The sequence below is a fragment of the Gossypium hirsutum genome, chromosome D01, assembly GCF_007990345.1.
Source record: "Gossypium hirsutum isolate 1008001.06 chromosome D01, Gossypium_hirsutum_v2.1, whole genome shotgun sequence".
Lineage (NCBI taxonomy): Eukaryota > Viridiplantae > Streptophyta > Magnoliopsida > Malvales > Malvaceae > Gossypium > Gossypium hirsutum.
In genome coordinates, this window is record NC_053437.1 from 25,622,171 (window position 1) to 25,642,993 (window position 20,823).

At 35.7% G+C, this 20,823-nt stretch overlaps 1 protein-coding gene across 8 annotated transcripts; it reads left to right on the forward strand.

Moving 5' to 3' along the window:
- The first annotated feature begins 15,586 nt into the window (after window positions 1–15,586).
- Window positions 15,587–20,241, forward strand: LOC107922166 (protein ALTERED PHOSPHATE STARVATION RESPONSE 1). 8 transcript variants are annotated; one of them, XM_041086457.1, is made up of 7 exons: window positions 15,587–15,687; window positions 16,130–16,238; window positions 16,819–17,642; window positions 17,985–18,166; window positions 18,375–18,595; window positions 19,241–19,571; window positions 19,688–20,241. In XM_041086457.1, the coding sequence occupies exons 3-7, from the start codon at window positions 16,856–16,858 to the stop codon at window positions 20,117–20,119; spliced, it is 1,953 nt and encodes a 650-aa protein (XP_040942391.1). In that variant the 5' UTR covers window positions 15,587–15,687; window positions 16,130–16,238; window positions 16,819–16,855; the 3' UTR covers window positions 20,120–20,241. The 8 variants fall into 8 exon arrangements, with proteins under 8 accessions (XP_040942391.1, XP_040942392.1, XP_016707544.2 ...); XM_041086458.1 differs by having other exon boundaries at window positions 16,130–16,163; XM_041086456.1 differs by having other exon boundaries at window positions 15,598–15,909.
- Window positions 20,242–20,823: the final 582 nt, after the last annotated feature.

Here is a 20,823-nt window from a genome sequence, read left to right on the forward strand (position 1 = left end):
TCCTAGAATCGACTAAACCGTAGCTCTGATACCAATAAAATGTAACACCCCGAACCCGAGTCCGACACCGGAGTCGAACACGAGGTGTTAACAAACTTTGAAAAATTTCCAGACACTGTCCAATCTGTGTACTAGTCGCTTTAAAAATCATATCTTGAGCTTCACAACTCGAAAATCAGTTTCGTGATTTTTCTCTGAAACTAGACTCATATGCCCATCTACATATTTTTTTCTAGAATTTTTGATCAGGCCAATTAGTACAGTTTATTAGTTAAAGTCTCACATGTTACAGGAATCGACTACCCTGACCTTTGCGCATTACGACTTGGATATCTCCTTGTACAGGGCTCCAATACTGATTCCGTTTATTTCTATAGAAACTAGACTCAGAGAGGAATCTATACATATATGGTATGACTCCTAATTATCTCTGGTTAATTTATAATCAATTTCCAAAGTCGGAACAAGGAATCCAGAACCCGTTCTGGCCCTGTCTCACGAGAACCTGAATATCTCTTAACATACTGTCCATATGATTGTTTTGTTACTTTCCTATGAAAGTAGATTCTTCAAGGTTTGTTTACATAATTTATTCACTATTTAATTCCATTCCTACTATTTTTAGCGATTTTCCAAATCTACGTCACTGATGCTGTCAGCATCTACCTTTAAGGTAGGCTTTACCTATTTCATGGTTCAACTAGCCCTTTTTGCATACATAGCACAATTTATGAAAGTGATTAACCATCCCCGTGGCCAATCCTTGTCAAGCATATCCACACTAAATGATTATAACATTATACTTAAACACATATAAGCCATTTTCACATGGCTATCCAAAACTTATACATCACATAAAGTACTCGAAAAACAACAATGGGTCGTCCTAAACATGCCATATCAAAATTCAACCAAAAGAGTACCCAAAAGAGCCTTTGATAGTGTGGGGACTTCGACTTCAAGATCCCGAGTCCGATAGCTGGAGAACCAAAAATCTATAAAACAGAGGAGCAATGGAACGAAGTAAGCAATTTATGCTTAGTAAGTTTTGAGCAAGAAATTCCAGCATAACGAAAGAATAGCACACATTTAGCTAAACGGAATATTTCATAATACACAATTTTCCGATATCAAACTTACTTCACAACGTTAACCCTTATGTACATACACAAAAGACCAACTTAGCCGAAGGCCGGTAGCTCGTTCATCAACTGAGCGAATATTTATTTGTAAGAGCTCGATTGAATTCAACACATACGTAACATATCCCAATATTGGGATGTTTTTCGAGTATTAGCTGGAATTTTACAGCAAGCTCATTCATTTCCAAATCACGTACCTTCGGAATTTAACCGGATATAGCTCCTCGTTCAAGTGCCTTCGGGACATAGCCCGGTTATAGTAACTCATACAATGCCTTCGGGACTTAACCCGGATTTTAAAACTCGCACGAATGCCTTCGGGACTTAACCCGAAATTAGTATCTCGCACAAAGGCCTTCGGGACTTAACCCGGAATTAATAACTCGCACAAATGCCTTCGGATCTTAGTCCGGATATAGTCACTTAGCACAAAGCCTTCGGGACTTAGCCCGGACAGCATTCAATTAATCATGCACATCTAACAATAATTCATGGCACATTCGTATTTCTTTTTCATTAGCAAAACTCAAACACAAGGCACATACCATCCTTGCACATTCGGCTCAATAGCCACACATAGAGCATGATTTTCATTTACTTAAAACATGATTTAATCACATCGTAATTTAAGCTCTCTTACTCAAGAACTTACCTCGGGTGTTGTCGAACGATCCCGCTAACTATTCGACCACTTTTTCCTTCCCTTTATCGGATTTATTTCCCCTTTGCTCTTGAGCTTAATTAAACAAATAAATTGATTTCATCATTTAGGCATCAAAAAGATGAACACGAAGCACTTAGCCCATATTTATACATTAGACATTAAAGTCACATACATGTGAAATCATGCATCAACACAACATATTAGCTAATTTTTCCCCCTTGGCCGAATATGCATGTCTATTTTTGGGGTCGATTTCAACACTTAATACACACATATACACACTAGTAAAGCATCCTCCCCCTTTTCATCGATTTAACACATGCATTGCTCATTAACATGCAAAGTTACATTCGGCCTTAGCACACAACTTGCTAGCCGATTCTTCTCCATTTAGCAACCAATGCACATATGTGCTCACACAAAAATGCTAAAAAGGAGGTTCAAGAATCATCAAGTCATCATCACATGCATCATTAACAAGCTTCATATTTAGCATGCAATGGCATTAACACAACCTCTACCTAGGTCGAATCTTAACTCATCCTCATGTCTCATCACCACCACATCAAACATCAACCAAGAATGATGCATCCATGGTCAAGTGTCATTTCCATCACATAGCAAGATTTAGACCATGGGCTAGGTAGAACTCAAGCTAACAACTAAAACATGCATGCATCTCATGGAACATCATCAACATACCTTAGCCTAGCTACATGCATGGCCGAATCTCTTCACCTTTCTTCTTCTTTCCTCCTTAAAATTATTGGCCAAGGATGAACCAAAGGATGAGAAATTTTTTTCTTTGTTTTTCTTTCTAGTTTCGGCAAGTATGAAGATGAGAAAAAGGATGAACAAAAATTCTCTCCTTTCTTTTCTTTAGCTCACGGCAAAAGGGGGGAAAAGAAAACAACTACACACATTTTTCTTTTTTTTTTTTTGTATTCACCATACTCCTTTTCATTATTTAATTTCCATGCCCATTATTTTATTTTTTTCCACCCATGATGCACCAACAAGACATGTCTATGACATGTCTTGGCCATCAAACTTGGTCTACCATGCTTGTCATGGCCGGCCACTACTAGTAGGGGGAATTCGACATGCAAGTCCCCCCTTTGTCCATATGCACTAATAGGTCCTCACACATTGACCTCTCACATTTTAGAATTTTCTCACATAAGTCCTATTGACTAAATTCACATGCAATCAACCAAATCGAAGCTTGAAATTTTCACACATTCATAATTACATATTCTAGACAATAAGTATCACATTCAAACATTTCGGTGACTCGGTTTAGCGGTCCCGAAACCACTTCCCGACTAGGGTCAACTTTGGGCTGTCACAATCTTTAACGTAAAAACCACAGCAGCTAACTCAAGATCATATGTCGGATAATTCCCCTCGTCTGACTTAAGCTAACGAGACACATAAGCCACAACCTTACCATCTTGGATCAGTACACATCCCAAACCGATGTGCGATGCATCACTGTACACCATAAAATCTTTACCACATTTAGGCTGTATCAGAATAGGAACTTGAGTCAGAACAGACTTGAGCTTTTCGAAACTCGATTGTTACACATCAGACCATACAAAAGGAACACCCTTGCACAAAAGCTTAGTCAAAGGAGTTGCAATCATCCTCCCTAAATCTAAATGCCGTCTTATGAATATCTGCCTCACTAACTCTAAGTTGATGATACCTAGATTAGAGATCAATTTTTGAAAACACTGAAGCTCCTCTGGATTGATCAAACAGGCCGTCAATTCTCAGAAGTGGGTACTTATTCTTCACAGTCAGTTTATTCAACTACCGGTAGTTAATGCACATCCTTATGGTACCATCATTTTTCTTAACAAACAAAATCGGTGCCCCTCACGAAGACACACTAGGATGAATGAAGCCACAATCTAGAAGCTCTTGAAGTTGAGTCTTAAGCTCTGTAGCTCCTTCGGTGCCATACGGTATGGAGCGATGGATATTTGAGCTGTACCCAGTAGAAACTAAATGCTGAACTAAACTTCTCAATTCAGAGGTAAACCCGGACACTCCTCAAGAAAAAAATCAGAAAATTCCCCCACTGTTCTGATATCCCTGACAGAAGCGTTCCTCGAAACTGAAACAATGGCAAAAGCCATATACGTTTCACACCCTTTTTGAACCAATTTCTCAGCCACAAGAGCAGAGATCACATTAGACAGATAATCTCGATGCTCACCAATCACAACCACCTCCTTATCATCCTCAGTCCTCAGAACGTCCCTCTTAGTCACGCAATCCAAGCTAACCTGGTGCTCAACTAACCAGTCCATACCTAGAATTAAATCAAACTCCCAAAATGGTAGCTCTATTAGATTTACCAAAAACACAGTCCCTTGTACTTCTAATGGCACATTTCTATAAAGCCTACTAACCCAGACAGATTGCCCCAACGGACTCAATACAGTAATCTCACTAGAAGTACACTCAACAGAAATCCCCAAGTTTTCAGAAACAGTACTAGCTATATAAGAATGAGTAGAACCTATGTCTATCAGAGCAGTATAAGGAACATCAAAAATAAAGAACGTAGGCTTTGTATATATGGAAGAAGTGATTTGTACGGTGACACGTCATTTATAATCTGGCAGTTTGACTGCGTATTATCTGTAATGTGTTACATCGACACTATATGGTATGTAGGGATGGGTGTGTGTTTATAACCCCACATGGTGTAATGGGATGGTCGGAGATGATGTGTAGAGGATGGGGGTAGAATTATGCATATTTGTACTGCATATCTAATTTTGTTATCTGTATCTGAAATGGACGTGAGTCTGAACCTGTATCGGACTGTTTCTTTTGTATGCATTACATGCCTATTTCTGTTGGGTTACACACTGAGTTTACGAAAACTCACATCTATTTATTTGTTTGATTCAGGTAATCCACAGACTTAGGCGGATCGGTGTGATGGAGTATCACAGTGACCACAAGTTCATAAAACTGTTTAAATTATGGTTTTTATTTAAATTAAGGATTATTTCTAAAATTTTTTGTAATAATTGGACTCTTTGGATTGTTTGAATTTTTATTTCGGTTTTGGATGTGTTTTAACTTTTACTTCCACGTTTGACTAAAATCACGATTTTACAAAAATAAAAGATTTTCTGAATACACGAATTGGATTTTCAAAATACAACATTTTCTAAGAATTCTGTTGTAGATTATGTTTTAGCAAATGAATTAATTAAACAATGCTTTCAGTATTGGTTATAAAACTTGGATGATTTATTAAACAACCATGATTTATCAAAGAGACTTTGTTTTCAAAATCCATCATCGTAACATCACCAGATTCGGTCATAACGTCTAGGCCGGGTTTGGGATGTTACATTCGTCATTCAAATTTCATCATATATCCTCGTCATAACCATTCATATCATGTTTTTCCTTTTTGCCAACACCAACTTCATAATTTCACCTGTCCATATTTTATTTCTACTCAATGAATCTTTGTAAAATAACTCCGTATACATGTTAAAGTAATAGTTTCTGGTCACTTGTTAGGGTTGAACCTACTAGATAAATAGCCTGGCTAAGGCTTAGTATTCTTGTATTCTCAAGTTCGTAACATATGTAGGAGCTCGAAACCTAAACCTGTATTCTCGAGTCCACAACATATGTAGGAGCTCGAAACCTATTCCTGTATTCTCGAGTCTGTAACATATGCAGGAGCTTTGAACCTATTATTGAATTCTTGAGTCCACAACATATGCAAAAGCTCGAAACCTAGGCAAAACTCATAACCTTGTAGATGAGACTTTTACTATTTTTATCAGGATTTAACCCTAAATTATACCATTTCGTAAAAATCCATTTCAATTTGATTTAATTCTTAATTTAGGTACTAATTTGTAAGCAATTCAAATTGCTAATAAAACATTAATGAACATACAAATACAAGTCAACAGCAAATGAAACTTATTTATACTGTATGAATTTACTTGAAAAAATGGTATCGCTTTAGATAATAAGGACTATTCGACAGTTTTCTCTTTTTCGCCTAAGTCAACAACTTGATCTATATGATAGTTAAGATTCAAAATATCAATACCAATATCAATATTAACTGTTTCCCACCTAAAAGAATCTTATTATCAAAATACTGTTCAGAGAAAGGGTCAGATAAGATGAGTTAGAAGTGAATAGTGTCTAAGCCAGTATAAATATAAGAACCATTTGTGTGCGCCAGTAACGCCTTTGGATTTAGCAAATATTAGGTTAGCACGAAGAGAATAATAAGTAAGCCGATAAAGAAAGGTTCGCCCCTAAAAGCCTTTGTTGGCATGTATAGGATAGGTGAAGTCTGTTATAGGTAAATGAACATTGTGAGGAGAAGCATATGTCAGTAATGAAGAAAACCCCTTAATAATGGCCTTGAGCCGGTTAAGTTATAAGAAAATAATAATTAAAGCTTAACTGAATATGAACTACTTAGTTAAGAACAAAAGGAAAGCACTGGATTAGTATTTTTGGAATCTATAAGATTTGGATAAGACTACCAAATGATTGGTGTGATGTTTGCTGAGTCCCAATAAAGTCAAGGGACAAGTCAAAGCGTATAAGACAAGGAAAATATTTGATATCCCTTCTCGAGAAAGCAGAACCAAAGGAAGATAGGAAAGCTCCTCTAGGTTAAGTATAAGGCCAGATGAATGGCGAGCCCTGTAGCCTCAAGGTTAAGTATAAGACTTTTGATGTATATATGAGCGTGTTGCCTATAAGAAATCTGATGCGAGATGCCGCTAGAAAAGGACGCCTAGTAAAACATATAATAGACTCGAGTAATAGAGTCATTGCTGAGAAAGCGTGATGCGCCAATGCGTGATCAATTGAGCTATCAGCTACGCCCTAGTGAAGGATAGGCTAAGACCTAGGCATAAGCTATGTATGTGTTTGTATGCCCGTACATGTTTCTCTATAGTTTTCGTGCATCTAACTGGTGATCATATGGATTAATACATGTGTCAAACATCAAATATTTGAACATCGGGTAACTGCTAGGAACTTTTCATTACTTCGTCAAGAAGTATTCGCCCTCTATATAAGGATGAATTGTGGGCGAAAATCCTTCCATCCTTTGGGATGAGCAGAAAATGAGAGGATCATCTTTGAGATACCTTTGTTAAGGTGAGTTTCGTAACCTCACTAGCATGAGAGCAAATCTATTTAGCTTAGTAACGAGAATGGTAAAGCTTTTTTGTACGATTCTAGTGTTTAAGTGAGAAATGAAATGAACTAGAAGGAAATATCTTGACAAGTTTTTGCAATTTAACATTTAGAGTTAGCTAGTCTACTCGATCGAAGCCCAGGTCTGATGTTTGAAGCTGTAAAATGTGAGGTTTAGGTGAGGATATCGTGAGGGTGGTTCCGAGAGTACCTCACGAATCTCTAATTAATCTCTTTGTGTAAACATGTATGTTTGTATGTTTGCATGTTGATCTATGTATGTTTATGAATGTTTTACGAAATGAGAAAGAAATGAATGCAAATGTAATATGCGATTCTATGAAGATGAATGCTTGAAAATCTATGCATGTGTGATATGCTAATTCTGTGAAAATGTAAATCTGATAAGTTTGCATGTGTTGCTTAATGCCTAAACGATAATGTGCCTATGTATTGTATTATTAAATTAATTTATGTGTTTTATAATAATATTATTAAATTAATTTAATATTAAAATAGTAAAAAAATAAAGTTGGGATTCATCTTTTTCATTCTTTAGTTAGCAAACTAAAACACCAGTTTTAAAGGTTGGGAGCTTCAGTCTTATATTTGTTCACGCGTGATAGTCCTCTAGCTACTGGTTTTTAATAATTTTTATGTTTTTGAGATTGTTGTCGCTTAATCTAGCTAACCTAGGGCCTAATTTGTGAAACTGTCAAATTTTTTGAGTTATGCCATTGAGGAGTTTGTGACGTTTTTGAAGCTTGATAGTTAAATAAGACTATTTTGTAAAATGGTTTTGGTTGATTTTAAAGTTTAAGGACTAAGTTGTTAAAATATTAAACTTATATGAAATTCTTGTGAAAATTTATTAAATATGGGCTGTATAGGGACTACATAAAATTTGGCTAGCATTTTTAGGGTTAAATTGTGATAGATTTTAAAGTTTCAGGTTTAAAGACTAAATTGAATAAAAGGTAAAATCTTAGGGTAAAAGTGTAAAATGTTGATAAAAGGTTGTATATGTGAATTTAAGTGTTTTAAATTAATTTAATTGGTTAATTGAATGAAAATATTATGTTTAGATCAAGAAATGGATCAGTCTGTTGATAATCATGAGAAAGAAAAAGTCGTCGAGTAATCGCCGTTGAAGTGTTCGTAGTTATTGTGTTTTGGTAAGTTCGTAAAATTAAATTAAACAAATTTATTTGTTGTTTTTGTGATTTAATACCTATTTACATTTGTTGTGATTGAGTTCATTTGCTTGATAAATGGTAAGCAATGAAATGGATTAAGTTGCAATGTTAATTAAGTTAAAGTTTATGTTTGAAGATAATAAACTTCATAAATGAAATAATGCGTATATAATTAAGTGATATGGATATGAGACGTGACCCGTATGAACCTCATGAATGTTTAGGATACAAATGACATGTTATTAGGGTTATTATCATTTTGAGTGCTAGTCTTAGATGTCCTACCGATGGTGAGGTCCTACATTTGTTGTGGATTCTCCAAAGCTCGTGTGAATAGTATCGTGTAGCCTAACAGCCCGACCCATAGCTCGTGTGAGCAAGCCCATTTCACAGCTCATGTGAGCAATTATAGTTACAACTCGTGCGAGCATTTACAGTCACAGCTTGTGTGAGCATTGTTCCCACGTATCCAACGATATTTCATTATGGTTCGTCGGGTGAAAAATGAATAAATGGGATGGTTATATGAATCTGTTATGTGAAAAAATAGATATATGAAATGGTTATATGAATCGATTATATGGAACTAGATATACAAAATTATTATATGAATCAATTATATGGAAATAGATATACGAAATGGTTATATTAATCAGTTGTATGGTAATAGATATACAGAATGATTATATGAAGTTAAACGGAAATAGTTATATGAAATGTTTAAACGAAATGTTTTTATGGATATAGATATGTAAAAATGGACATTTGAAATGAATAGTTGAAATGAAAATGTGAAATGTGAAATGAATAGATGATGGATGAATGGTATATCAAATGTGTTAACTTGTATATGTTTTATGACATGATGAGGTTACACATTTTTATATATATGAATTTACTAATCTTATGAGACTTGTGATGTGTATAGGTAATTAAATGAACTCATGACCTAAATTATGATTTTTTTTGTGAAAGGTTTAAGTTAAGTCCTTTATGGTAAGTCAAAGTTTATGTTTAATATGAACTAACTAAGCTTTACACAAGCTTACCTCGTTTTGTTTTTTCTTCTTCTAGATTATCATATACGAGCTATCGATTGGATTGCTTTTGGAGATCACATTATCCGAAAACTTAATTAGTAACTAATTATTTATTTTGGCTCGGTTATAAATGGCATGTAAAAGGGGTTTTGGTATATATATATGTTATAAGAATTATGGATGTGCTTTGTGTCAATTGAAGTGTGATATGTATATATTGATGTAAATCTAAATTAGTATTTTGGTTTATTGTGGTGTGTGATAGCAATGATATGTCTTTGGTTTTATATGCATTTTGAATGGTTGATTTGGAATGGTTGACTTGGTACAAATTCTTAGGCAGCTTGGTAAACCTTGGTTAATGATTCTGGTCATGAAAAATGAGGTATATTTGATAGTTGAATAAGTATGAAATGCTAAGTAGTAGTATTTGAATGGGTTATGTTTTAATATTTGAGTTGTGGTGCCAATGAGGCCATATTGGTTAAGCACTTAGGTTGAATGGTATTTGGTATATTTTAGCAAGTTTAGATACATTTTGAATAGATTTTATTGTTGGTTGTTGCATAGCTTAAAACCCAAGCATTTGAATATGAAATGGCTTATGTTTGAAGGTGAATTTAGGCTTACACGGCCTGTGACATGGTCTGTCACACAATCGTGTGCTTCACAAGGTTGTTTGACACGATCATCTGGTCTATTTAATTTTGGTGCAGGTTTTTCCCACACAGTCACATGTTGTTAAATGGCCTGGTGACATGGCTACGTGACCCTATTTTTGAATTGTACACGGTCTAAGAACATGGTCGTGTGGCAACCTCTAGACATAGAGCCTTTCTTCATACGAAAGAAGGTAGGAAATATTAGTAGTAGCCGAACTCAAAGCCTATAGACATATAGTGCCCTAGGGGAGGTAACCTAAGGTATTGCCTTCGAGAGAAGTAAACTACTGTAGAAACCTATGGAGCAGTAGAATATTCACGACTATTTGGTGACATTAATAGGTACTGAAGGTACATTCATTAGTAATCCCAGCCGTCCTAATCAACATAGTAGTTCCTCAACCCTTTTTTGTAGTGATTTTGCCGTGACATTCTTGTTCCGTTTACTGGTTTTGTTTTGCACATTTTATACATCATCATTCTCTTATTTTTCCACTACATTCTTATTCTTATTTTGCTTTAGCATTAATCAAACTTAACTATAATAATTTGACCAAATTATACCTATCTAATCCCTGTGGAGACAATCTCACTCATCGCTTTACTACTTGTTTGATGTGTATACTTGCACAACTTGCAAATCAACTGTGGAACCAACAAGTTTTTGGTGCCATTGTCGAAGATTGGCAATTGGTGAAATTTGGTTTTGTTATTTTTATTTTGTTTCATTAGTTTTGTTTAACTTAGGTGTTACTTAATTTCTATAGGTTTGCCATCAGTGCATGAGTGGAGGCATTCCTGTTAACGAAGAGTATCCTTTTGACCCAGAGCTCAAGAGAGCTTTGTAAAGAAGGAGAAGAAAATTACGTAATATGGCTAGGGAAAGGAACGATCCTATTCTAAATGACCAATTAAATCCTAATGGTCAGGATGTTAATCGTTCTATTCATCGTGTGATAGATGACCGAGATAGACCAATTCGAGAGAATGTAGTTCCCATTTTGGATGACCTAAATCCAGGAATAGTCAGACCACACATACAAGCTCAGCATTTTGAGTTGAAACCGATAATGTTTCAGACGATGCAAACAGTTGGACAGTTCAGTGGGTTGCCAACTGAAGATCCGAGACTACATTTGAGACTTTTTATTGAATACTCTTAAATTACAAATTGTGCTGAATGGTTTTGTAAAATGATCTAGTTAGGAGCCAACTGGGTTGACTGGTCAAATATCAAATATACAGAATTCTCATTTATGTTGCTTTCGAAATCTGTAGGTCATTATGAAGGACAAACTCTGGATCAAGTAACACTTGTTAAATTCCACTAAAAGAAACTAAGAGTATATATATAGTGAGAAGACTTCGTGTGGAGGTTTTTCTTCCTTCAAATTTCTATTCTCTTTTTTTTAGACTTGTATGTTATCTTCTTCCGTATCAAGATGGAGCTAAATTTTTTTGAGTTAACCAGTGGACTTTTCATCTCCTAGTAAGTCAAATGACTCTACATGTTAAGTTTTTGAAAGATTAATGTTGTTAAGAAGCTTATGAACAGTAAGTTATGAATACAAGGGGTTTTCTATGATTGAGATGTGAACAATTTGTATGAAAATGGGTTTTAATGGTGAATCTATGTTCTTTAAGTAATTCTTATTATTGGTTCGAGAAGGGTATTCAAGTTTGGAGTTCAAGCTACAGTTTAGGTAAGTATCAATTGAGTTTCTATCTTGACTCTTGCATATGGACTATTCATATTAGAATATATATATGAAGAAAATATCTAGGACAACCGATAAATATATATGAGAAATATTGAAAGGATTGTAATATAATGAGGTTATGTATGGGATATTGTTTGAATAAGAAGTTAGATAGTAAGTAAGTAAGTGAAATCTGATATGAGACTGTAAGAATCAATCAGGTATGTGAATAAGATATGGGTAAGTAACTTCTAAGTGAAAACCTCTCTTTGTGATGCCTCTAGTAAGGCAAACATATTGTTAACCAGATTGGCATATTACAAATGAAGGTATGTGTAAATCCATGAGGGTTAAGACCCATGGCATTATATGACATCGAAAACACTTATGGTGATGCCTCTAGTAAAAATAAGTCTGGATTGGCAGATCACGACATGAAGATGTGCAAGTCAATGTGGTTGAGACTCATAGCATGATATGATAAAAGGAATATTCATGGTGATGCCTTCAGTAATATGTAAATTGAACTGACAGATCACAACATGAAATTATGTATAAGTCCATAAGGAAGAAACCCATGGCGCATTCTGTGAAAGTTCGCCAAGACAGTAAACACGTGATTATGTATGATGCTTGTGTGGCGTTATCTACAAATCCTTTGTGGCATATTCTGTTTAGTTTTGTGGCGTATACAATATTGCCCTTGAGGCGTAATTTGTAAAACCTGTATGGTTTGATCTGCTAAGCCTTAGTGGCGTATTTTGTATTTGTCTTCGTGGAAATTCTGTAAGGTAGAGGTAGTAGAAACTAATTGATTGTCTATGTAGTAAGACTTGGATATATTCTGAGACTTTTTCGATTATTAGTTCTATGATAAGAATCTAGTGAGTTTGAAGATAGCTTAGTTGGTTTGACCTTGAATTAAAGTTTGATAAGCTTTAATGGATGTACTCATATATATAAATGGCCTAAGTGTCCACTAGAATGAGTTCATTTATGTTATGTATTGGTGATGTCTGAAATTTAGTATCTTTCACATTTGAATGGTTTCCATGGTTCGTTTAGAGAGTATTTGGACTCAGAGATGTTTTTCAATCTGGGCGTACTTATATGACATGGACATTGGGAATTCTTCTGAATGAGTTGGAGTGTTACATTTTTTGAATGGATAATTTTGGATTTGAATCAGGGTGTGATTTGGTTGGTAGTTTGATAGTATCAAACTCAGTTTAGGGATCCACCAAATGTGAATTCAGGTAGTAAATATCTGCTCATGAACAGTATCTGCGAGTAACCATTTTGGGAAAATTATTAAGTGTTGATTTTAAAAGAAACATAATAGAATATTGTCTGTTAAGGTCTAAAGTCAACCAAGTAGTGAAGTGAAAGTTGGTTTGTTACGTATGGTATTTGGCATATAAGTGCGTGTTTGATTCTATGTATGTGTTCGCCCAGAACAGAAATGATATGCTTAGTATGGAAACTGATGTATAGGCATATATCTAATAACATGAAAGTACCCGCCAAGGTATTTTGTATTAAAGCTCACTAAGTTCTCTTAATCTTACAAGTGTTTTTTCTTATTTTAGGTACTGGTGCATAAATGAGTGTGCCAAAAGAGACATGTTAGGAACACGCCAAAAAAATGACGATTTGAGAAACTATGCATACAGGGAATGTCTTAGGAGTAGGGTGTATAGCTCTCTAGGCCATGAGAGTCTGTTATTTATAAATTGTCGTGATGTAATGTTTTAAATCACCTTTAAATGTATGTTGTACTTTTAGATGTTATTCATTATATCTTATGTAATTAAATAAAATAGAAAGTAATAGGTAGGAAAAGAATTATTCATAGTATTGTTAAAATTTATGTTAAATGTTTGTATGTGGTAACAACTAATATCCAGATTTGGTTATTCGGATTGGCTAAAGGGTGTTAGACTTGGCTTTGACAGAACGCACAATTGAACCAAGCCTTATTGATGCTTTATCTAGCTCATCATCCCTTTTAATGGCAGAAAACACAAATTTCTTTGAATAATCACTCACCATATACGGGTTATCACAAAGGAAGCATTTCAGTATCCCTTTTGGTTTGTTGTTGGGCCTCAATTTCCTATTAGGTGGTCTCTTATTGCCACCATTCTTACCATTGTCACTATTTCCAATTTTGTATTCCTTATTGTCTCCCTCATCATTGCCCATCTCTTTTGGCTTGAAAGACTCAAACTTGTCTTTCCTCAGACCAAGATCAACAAAGGATTTCGCCTTAGCCATGACTACAGTAAGCTTAGCGATACTTTATCGATGCAACTCTTGTTTTACCTAAGGTTCCAACCTATCCTTAAACTAATAGAATGTTTTTTTCTCGCTCAAGTCAGGAATTTGAAGCATCAACTCATTAAAGTCTTTAACATACTCGTGAATAGTGCATTGCTGTGTAAGCCGTTGCAAATTAGCTCGAGCCTCCTCCTTGGCATATTGCGAGTAAAACTACTTTTTGAACTCTTTTTGGAACTCTTTCGAAGCCCCAATCGCAGTCCCACCTTATCTCTCATCTGTGGACTTACGACACCACCATAAAAGAGCGAAATTAGTAAAATAAACTATAACAGTGTTTACTTTAGTGACATCATCCTTGATGTTTATCGTATGGAAGTATTGTTCCATCCCTTAGAGAAAATTGTCCACATCTCTTACAAACATCATCCGTTAAACTCTTTCGGCTTGGGGATATCCATTTTGCTCTGCTTAAGGACCGAAGCTATCATCATTTTTCCCATAGCACCTCTGCACAGAACAAGCTCTCTCTCAAGCTCCTTAATTTTTTTCCATCATGGCCTTAGTTTTCTCTTTCAAAGCCACGACTATAGCTTTGAGAGCATTATTCTTCCTAGTCAGCTTCTCAGTCTGATCATCGATGGAGGCATTTATAGCCTCTTTCACACATCCCGATTGGCACTAAAAGCCTCCTTTATATGGTCCCTAAGCTGCACTCTCATTGAGTCTAACTCATCAGTACGTCCCTCAACTACCTCAAATGTTTCCTTTACACCACCTATGGATACCTCAAGATTGACAATTTGATTTTTCAAAACCAACAACATATCCCTCTATTTGTTATTTTTCTTGTCCTTCCATGGGTTTCCAATGGGACATTTTGCTTGTCTCATCCTTTCTTCATCTCAATCAGTGCTTTTGAATACTGGCTCAGATACCAACTGTCACGATGCTAGAACTTTAGTCTAGCAAATCGCACAGCCTTAGGTAATTCCTTGGGTTCAATTCTTGCCTAAGTGAGCCTACTCTCGAACAATGAGAATTCTTATAGAAATTCTTTAAGGCACTAAAGCAAAGTAGAAGCAATATCGAAAGAAAAAATAAGCTACGAACGAATAAGAAGCCACAGAAAAATAACGCACACCAAGTATTTGAGTAAATGTTCTAAAAAATATTCTATTACTTTGAAGGTTTGCAATTGAGTGAATACAAATGAATAGGAAGACGTTTATTTATAGTTGAGCTCCCCCAAATTCAAAGATATAGATTGAGTTACATCGACGATTAAGATTTGTGTCTATCTACAAAATTCCAGTTATAAGGGATTTAAACTCTATACATCTTTATCCTTTAGAATTTACATTAATTACCTTGATAATTTTAGTTTTACCAGAGTGTTGCTTTGAACTAGATGAACTTTTCCATATGTTTCACAAATCGGGTCAGTTCAAGCGAGTCAAATTATGTGAATTTAATAAATTGACCTTTATAAAATGTTTTGTGCACAATTATCACAGATTTGATATATGACCCGTGACTGTATGACCATATATGTCAACAACTATACTAAAATGTACAACAGTACGAGGCTAACTTACGCAGCTACCAAAGACGCTAAAGTGAGCAGTCAGCTAATGACGTGGGCCTCTTTCAAATATAATAATAGTATGGAAAACGCACTCATGCTAGCGTGGAGTGGGGTACAGTGTTTTAATTAATTAAAGGTAGCAAAAATGTGCCTGCTTTCGCCTCCTCCCTCTGCTTTGGATGCTTTTGTCTTTGGGTGAGCTCTTCTCACTTGACGCTTCTTTCTTTTTTTCTTTCTCTTTCTCTCTCTCTCTCTCTCTCTCTCTTTGGAAAGCTAAGCAAATAAGAAGTCTTTCACCTTTCTTTTTGGTGGCGGGTGCTTTTCATCTTTTAAGTTTTAACAAGTTTTTGCAATTCCTCTCATTTCCCTTCTGTTTCGAGTTTTGACTTTTTCCTTTATCAATGTTTCAGTCATAAGGTAGATTGCTTCCTTTTGTTTTTACTGTTTTAGTTTTCCAACAAGAAAGAAGAAGCATGTCTCTGTCGCTGGCAGTTTCTATTACAGTCACATTGTCTTCTTGTCGTTTTTTCTACCTTTTCTTTCCTTTTAGATATTACTCAAAATCATCTTACTGAGGAACCCTTTTCTCTTACTGAGGAACCCTTCTCTCTTTGGTCTTGGAATTGCTGTATTGCAGCTTTAGTTTGAGCAATGAAGATTTTGGAAGCTAGGTGCGTTTTTTTTTTGTTTGTTCTTTTTGCCTTGTTGAGGATCTGAATCAGCGGTCGTTGAAAGGCATCTCTAATGTAAGAAATTTGGGTTTGAAGTTTTGATCTTTCGCTATATAGATGATCACTTTGATTGAGAAGCCTTGTTAGAATCCTAAGGACAAAGGCATCCATTTGAATCTATTGCTACTTTATGGTAGGTAGATGATATGATAGCATACAAAGCAACTGGTTTCTTTTTCTTGTTTCCTAGTCTTTTTCTTTTGTCTTCTATGAGGCCTTTGGTCTCCGTAAAAGTAAGGTATGAAGATCCTGCAGAAGCAACAGATTGTGGTTACGAGTATCAGTTTACCCAAGGGAATCTGACTGCTGCTTTGTTGATGCATGAGTTGTAAAATTTCTTTGAGATTAACTACTCGCTTTGCGATATTTGAGATCTTTGAATGTCCCGGGAAGGAATTCATATGTATGAGAAATACAAATTTGGCTTTTAGGGCGTTGGTGTGTTCTTTTTATGGTTGTGATCATTTCAGCTTAATGGAAATAGAATGCATGATTAACCATAGAAATAGGATTGGGTCTTAATTTTTTTTTCTTTTTCAGCATTATAAGCAACACTTAAGTTGTAGAGAAATGGGCTTGATTTTGTGTAATGCAGGTTAAAGTAGATACTTTAATGATCCCTGATTAAGAAAATGGGCTGTGCTGCTTCAAGGATCGAGAGAGAAGGGAGGGTGCAGGTTTGTAAGGAGCGGAAGAAGCTTATGAAACAATTGGTGGGATATAGAGGAGAATTTGCAGATGCCCAGTTGGCATATTTGAGGGCATTGAAGAATACTGGTGTAACCCTGAGGCAGTTTACTGAGTCCGACTCATTAGAACTTGAAAATACCTCTCATTGCTTGACATTGCCTCCCTCTCCACCTTCCCCATTACCTCCTCCTCCACCACCTTCTTTTAGTCCTGATCCAAGAAAGGCCGGTGAAAATGGTATTATCGAAGCTGCCCTAGATGAAAGCACAAAGATTAATCAGGATGAGTGTTCTACCCCACCACCTCCTACTGCAAGCTCTTCATGGACCTATTGGGACCTTTTTGAGTCTACTTCACCTCTCCATCATCCAAAACAGAGTGAAACAGTGGAACCAATTCAGGAGGAAAGTTGGGCAGAGAGCAAGATGCAGTTTGAGGATGAAAATCCTGGAGAAGAGCTTGTCGAAGGTTTTGCCATAAATACTCTCCCTGAGAGGTCTCTGCGAAGGGAAATAGTTGATGATAGCTCATCAATCATGAGCTGGTATAATAAAGACTCGATAGATGTAGCCATGTTAGTATTGAAGAACAACAAGACCTTAGAGGGAATTATGAAGGACTTAGATGACTACTTTTTGAAGGCATCAGCTGGTGGGAAGGAAATAGCTGTTTTTACAGACATCAACATAGGGAACAATTCTCTTCCATGGAAACTCAATGAAAACAAAAGTAAGCAAACCTTTTAATGATTTGTTATTTTACGAGTATCATTTTCCCTATGTTTAAGTGCTTTTTTTTCTTATGGTAAAAACATGGATAGGAAGCTCTATCTGATGCAATTGACTAAGCCGAAGCTGGAATTATATTTCTCTTCATGCTTCTGTGCTTTTTTCTTCTCTTGGTAATATGGATACCAATTTAGGCCTTAAAGTGAATCCTAAAGAACTTTTTACTTTGGTAATTGTTATTTGATCTTGTAATAAGTGATTTGAGCATTAAATAGCCAGTATCTGGCTGGCTGCATTGTGTTGTAAAAAATGCGCACTGTTTCCAAACTTGTCTACACTACAGGAAAGAGGAGCAATTCTGCAAAGGTTTTTAGTGTGTTGTCATGGAGCTGGTCTTCTAAGTCCCTTCAGCTTGCAAGAGATGCTTTTCAGTGTCGATATAGCGAACCATGCAATCCTGGAGCTCATTGCATTACTCTTGATAAGCTATATGTTGCAGAGCAGAAGCTTTACAAGCAAGTAAAGGTAAGAGTGATACCTAGCCTGGTCATTTGATTAAAACTTGAATAAATTATAATGTGCTATTGATTGTGATTTTGGTGGCAATGTCAGAATCTTTTAATGCATACATCGGTAGTGTGTATATTGAATATTTTATGACCATGCTTTGCCTAGGTTTCTGTTTCATTTTGACTTCTGTATGAGTCTTATTCTAATGTGATGATGTTTGTAGGAGGAAGAAGTTACCAAATTGGAGCTTGAAAAGAAATTGATGTTGCTCCAAAAGCAAGATGAAAACCGTGACTGGACGAAGACTCAGAAAATCAAATCAAGTGTTGAGAATCTGGAGAATGACATGACACGCTTGCAACATTCAATAAGTACAGCCTGTTCATCTATATTGGAGCTCATTGATGAGGAGCTTTACCCACAACTGGTTGCATTAACTTCGGGGTAAGATCTGTTTGCTATGCTACATGAGTACATATTTAGATTTCTTTAACCGGTTCGGTGATACGCAGAGGCATAGTTAGGGGAGAAGGCAGGGGCTTTGACCCCCTGGTTAAATGGGGTCTCTTACCATTATTCATAGTACAGTTTTAGTCCTTTTTAAGTAAAATTTTTAACTTTGTAACCCCCACCCCCACCAAAAAAAAAAAAAAAAAAGTTGGCCCTCCAAATACTGAGATTCTAGCTTTGCCCTGGTGATACCTAAATGAAGAGATACTCCAAAAACCTCAAAGTTCTGGTGTGATGCGGTTGTCAATAGGGTCCTCGTTACCAAAGTAATTTAGCATGATTTGATTTCTGGAAATTCACTTATTTTTGAAGGGGCTTTCAAAAGGTGTCAAGTATACATTAATTCAAGAAAAAACCATAAGTGTATGATGAAATCTTCTTAAATATAATTCCAACTTAAATTATCTTCCCTGTCTTGTTTCAGTTTTTAGTGAAATTGTCAATAAGCCTTAAGCAGTTATTGATTAGGTGTTTTTTTTTTAATGATCTTGGGGTGATTGAACTATTTGAATTATGGTTTATATTTCAGTAGTGTATAAGATTGAATTTGCTCAAATTGTCTAATCTTCCCAATTACAGTCTGATGGAGATGTGGAAGATGATGTACAAATCTCATCAATTTCAGAACCATATTTCAAAGCAGTTGAATCATCTCACTGATAATTTAAGCATGGATCTGACTACTGAATCCCGTCTTCAGGCTACAGCTCAGCTTGAAACTGAGGTTTCTTTCTGGTATTATAGCTTCTGCAGGCTCATAAAATCTCAACAAGAGTATTTAAGAACACTCTGCCAGTGGATCCAACTTACTGATTGCCTTGTAAGCAACCAGCAGCAGAGTCATTGCTCATCTGCAGTTCGTAGGCTTTGTGAAGAATGGCATCTTGGTTTTGAAAAATTACCTGATAAGGTAAACTTTACCATGATTTTTATACAAGTATTAGGGATATGGTGCTCAAGCAGTTCTTTAGTTAAATTATCTCCTCTATGCTATCATTTTGAGTTATATCTCTACTGTGCATGCAGGCGGCATCAGAGACCATTAAGAGTTTTTTGTTGGCTATCCAATCTATAATCCAACAGCAGGCTGAGGAGCACAACCAGAAAAAAAAATCTGAGAAGCTTCAGAAAAGGTTGCAGAAGGAGTTAATTTCACTGACTGAGATGGAGAAAAAGGTTGAGGGAAGTGTATTAACTTTAGATATGAACTCCACGCTGAGCCCAAAGCATCCTCTTTCATTGAAGCGTGCCAAAACTGAAGCCTTAAAGAAGCGAGTTGATGTGGAGAAAGGCAAACATCTGAACTCAGTCCAATTAAGCAAGACCATGATTTTAAACAATCTAAAAACTAGCCTGCCCAATGTATTTCAGGCATTAATGGGATTCTCGAAAGCTTGTGTTGAGGTCTTTGAGGCCATTCATGGCAACAGTCAGCCAAAAATTCCTTGTGCATCATAGAACTCAACAAACTAAATTTTATTGAATGGTGGAAATGTATGTAAATGCTTTCTACCGTAAATTGTCTGTCAAGGTGAACTGAATGTCTTGCCATTCTAGAGAATGATATAACGTTTTAATCAGTGAAGTTTTGATTAAGGTAAACTAATTGTTCAAATTAATCACTGTTATTAAAAAATAGGTCAATCCATTATTGTTGACGTGATTGACACGTATTTTTTCTTTCTTGGAATTTTGATTAAAGTTAGGGTCCTTTAGTCCAAAACAGTTTTTTTTTTCTACATAGTGAAAAGCTGCTTCATTATAACAACCAACAGAACGGGAATATTGCCCCCTAAGCATTTCGATGAATCTCACAAGCTTGTAAAATTGTCGGAAAGCGAGTGAACGAGTTCTTCATTTGCACCAATGCCTGTAGGATTAAGATGCTATCTTAATAATTCAAATTCAAGAATTATCGATAAAGAAAACCTAGAATCACAGAGCTTTAGCTGAAGACAACCAAAGAGAAAAATAAGGAAAACGCAAATAAAAATTTAACTTAAAAAGCCAATTAATGGATTAAAATTCAGAATTTTTTTTTCGGTTATGGTTCTTTTCTAAACTAATTTTTCAAGAAGAGTTTATCATAGTTGAAGTAAACAATAAGCTTCAAAAAGGGTACACAAAAGAACCAGAGATTTCCAGAGAATAACACTATCCCA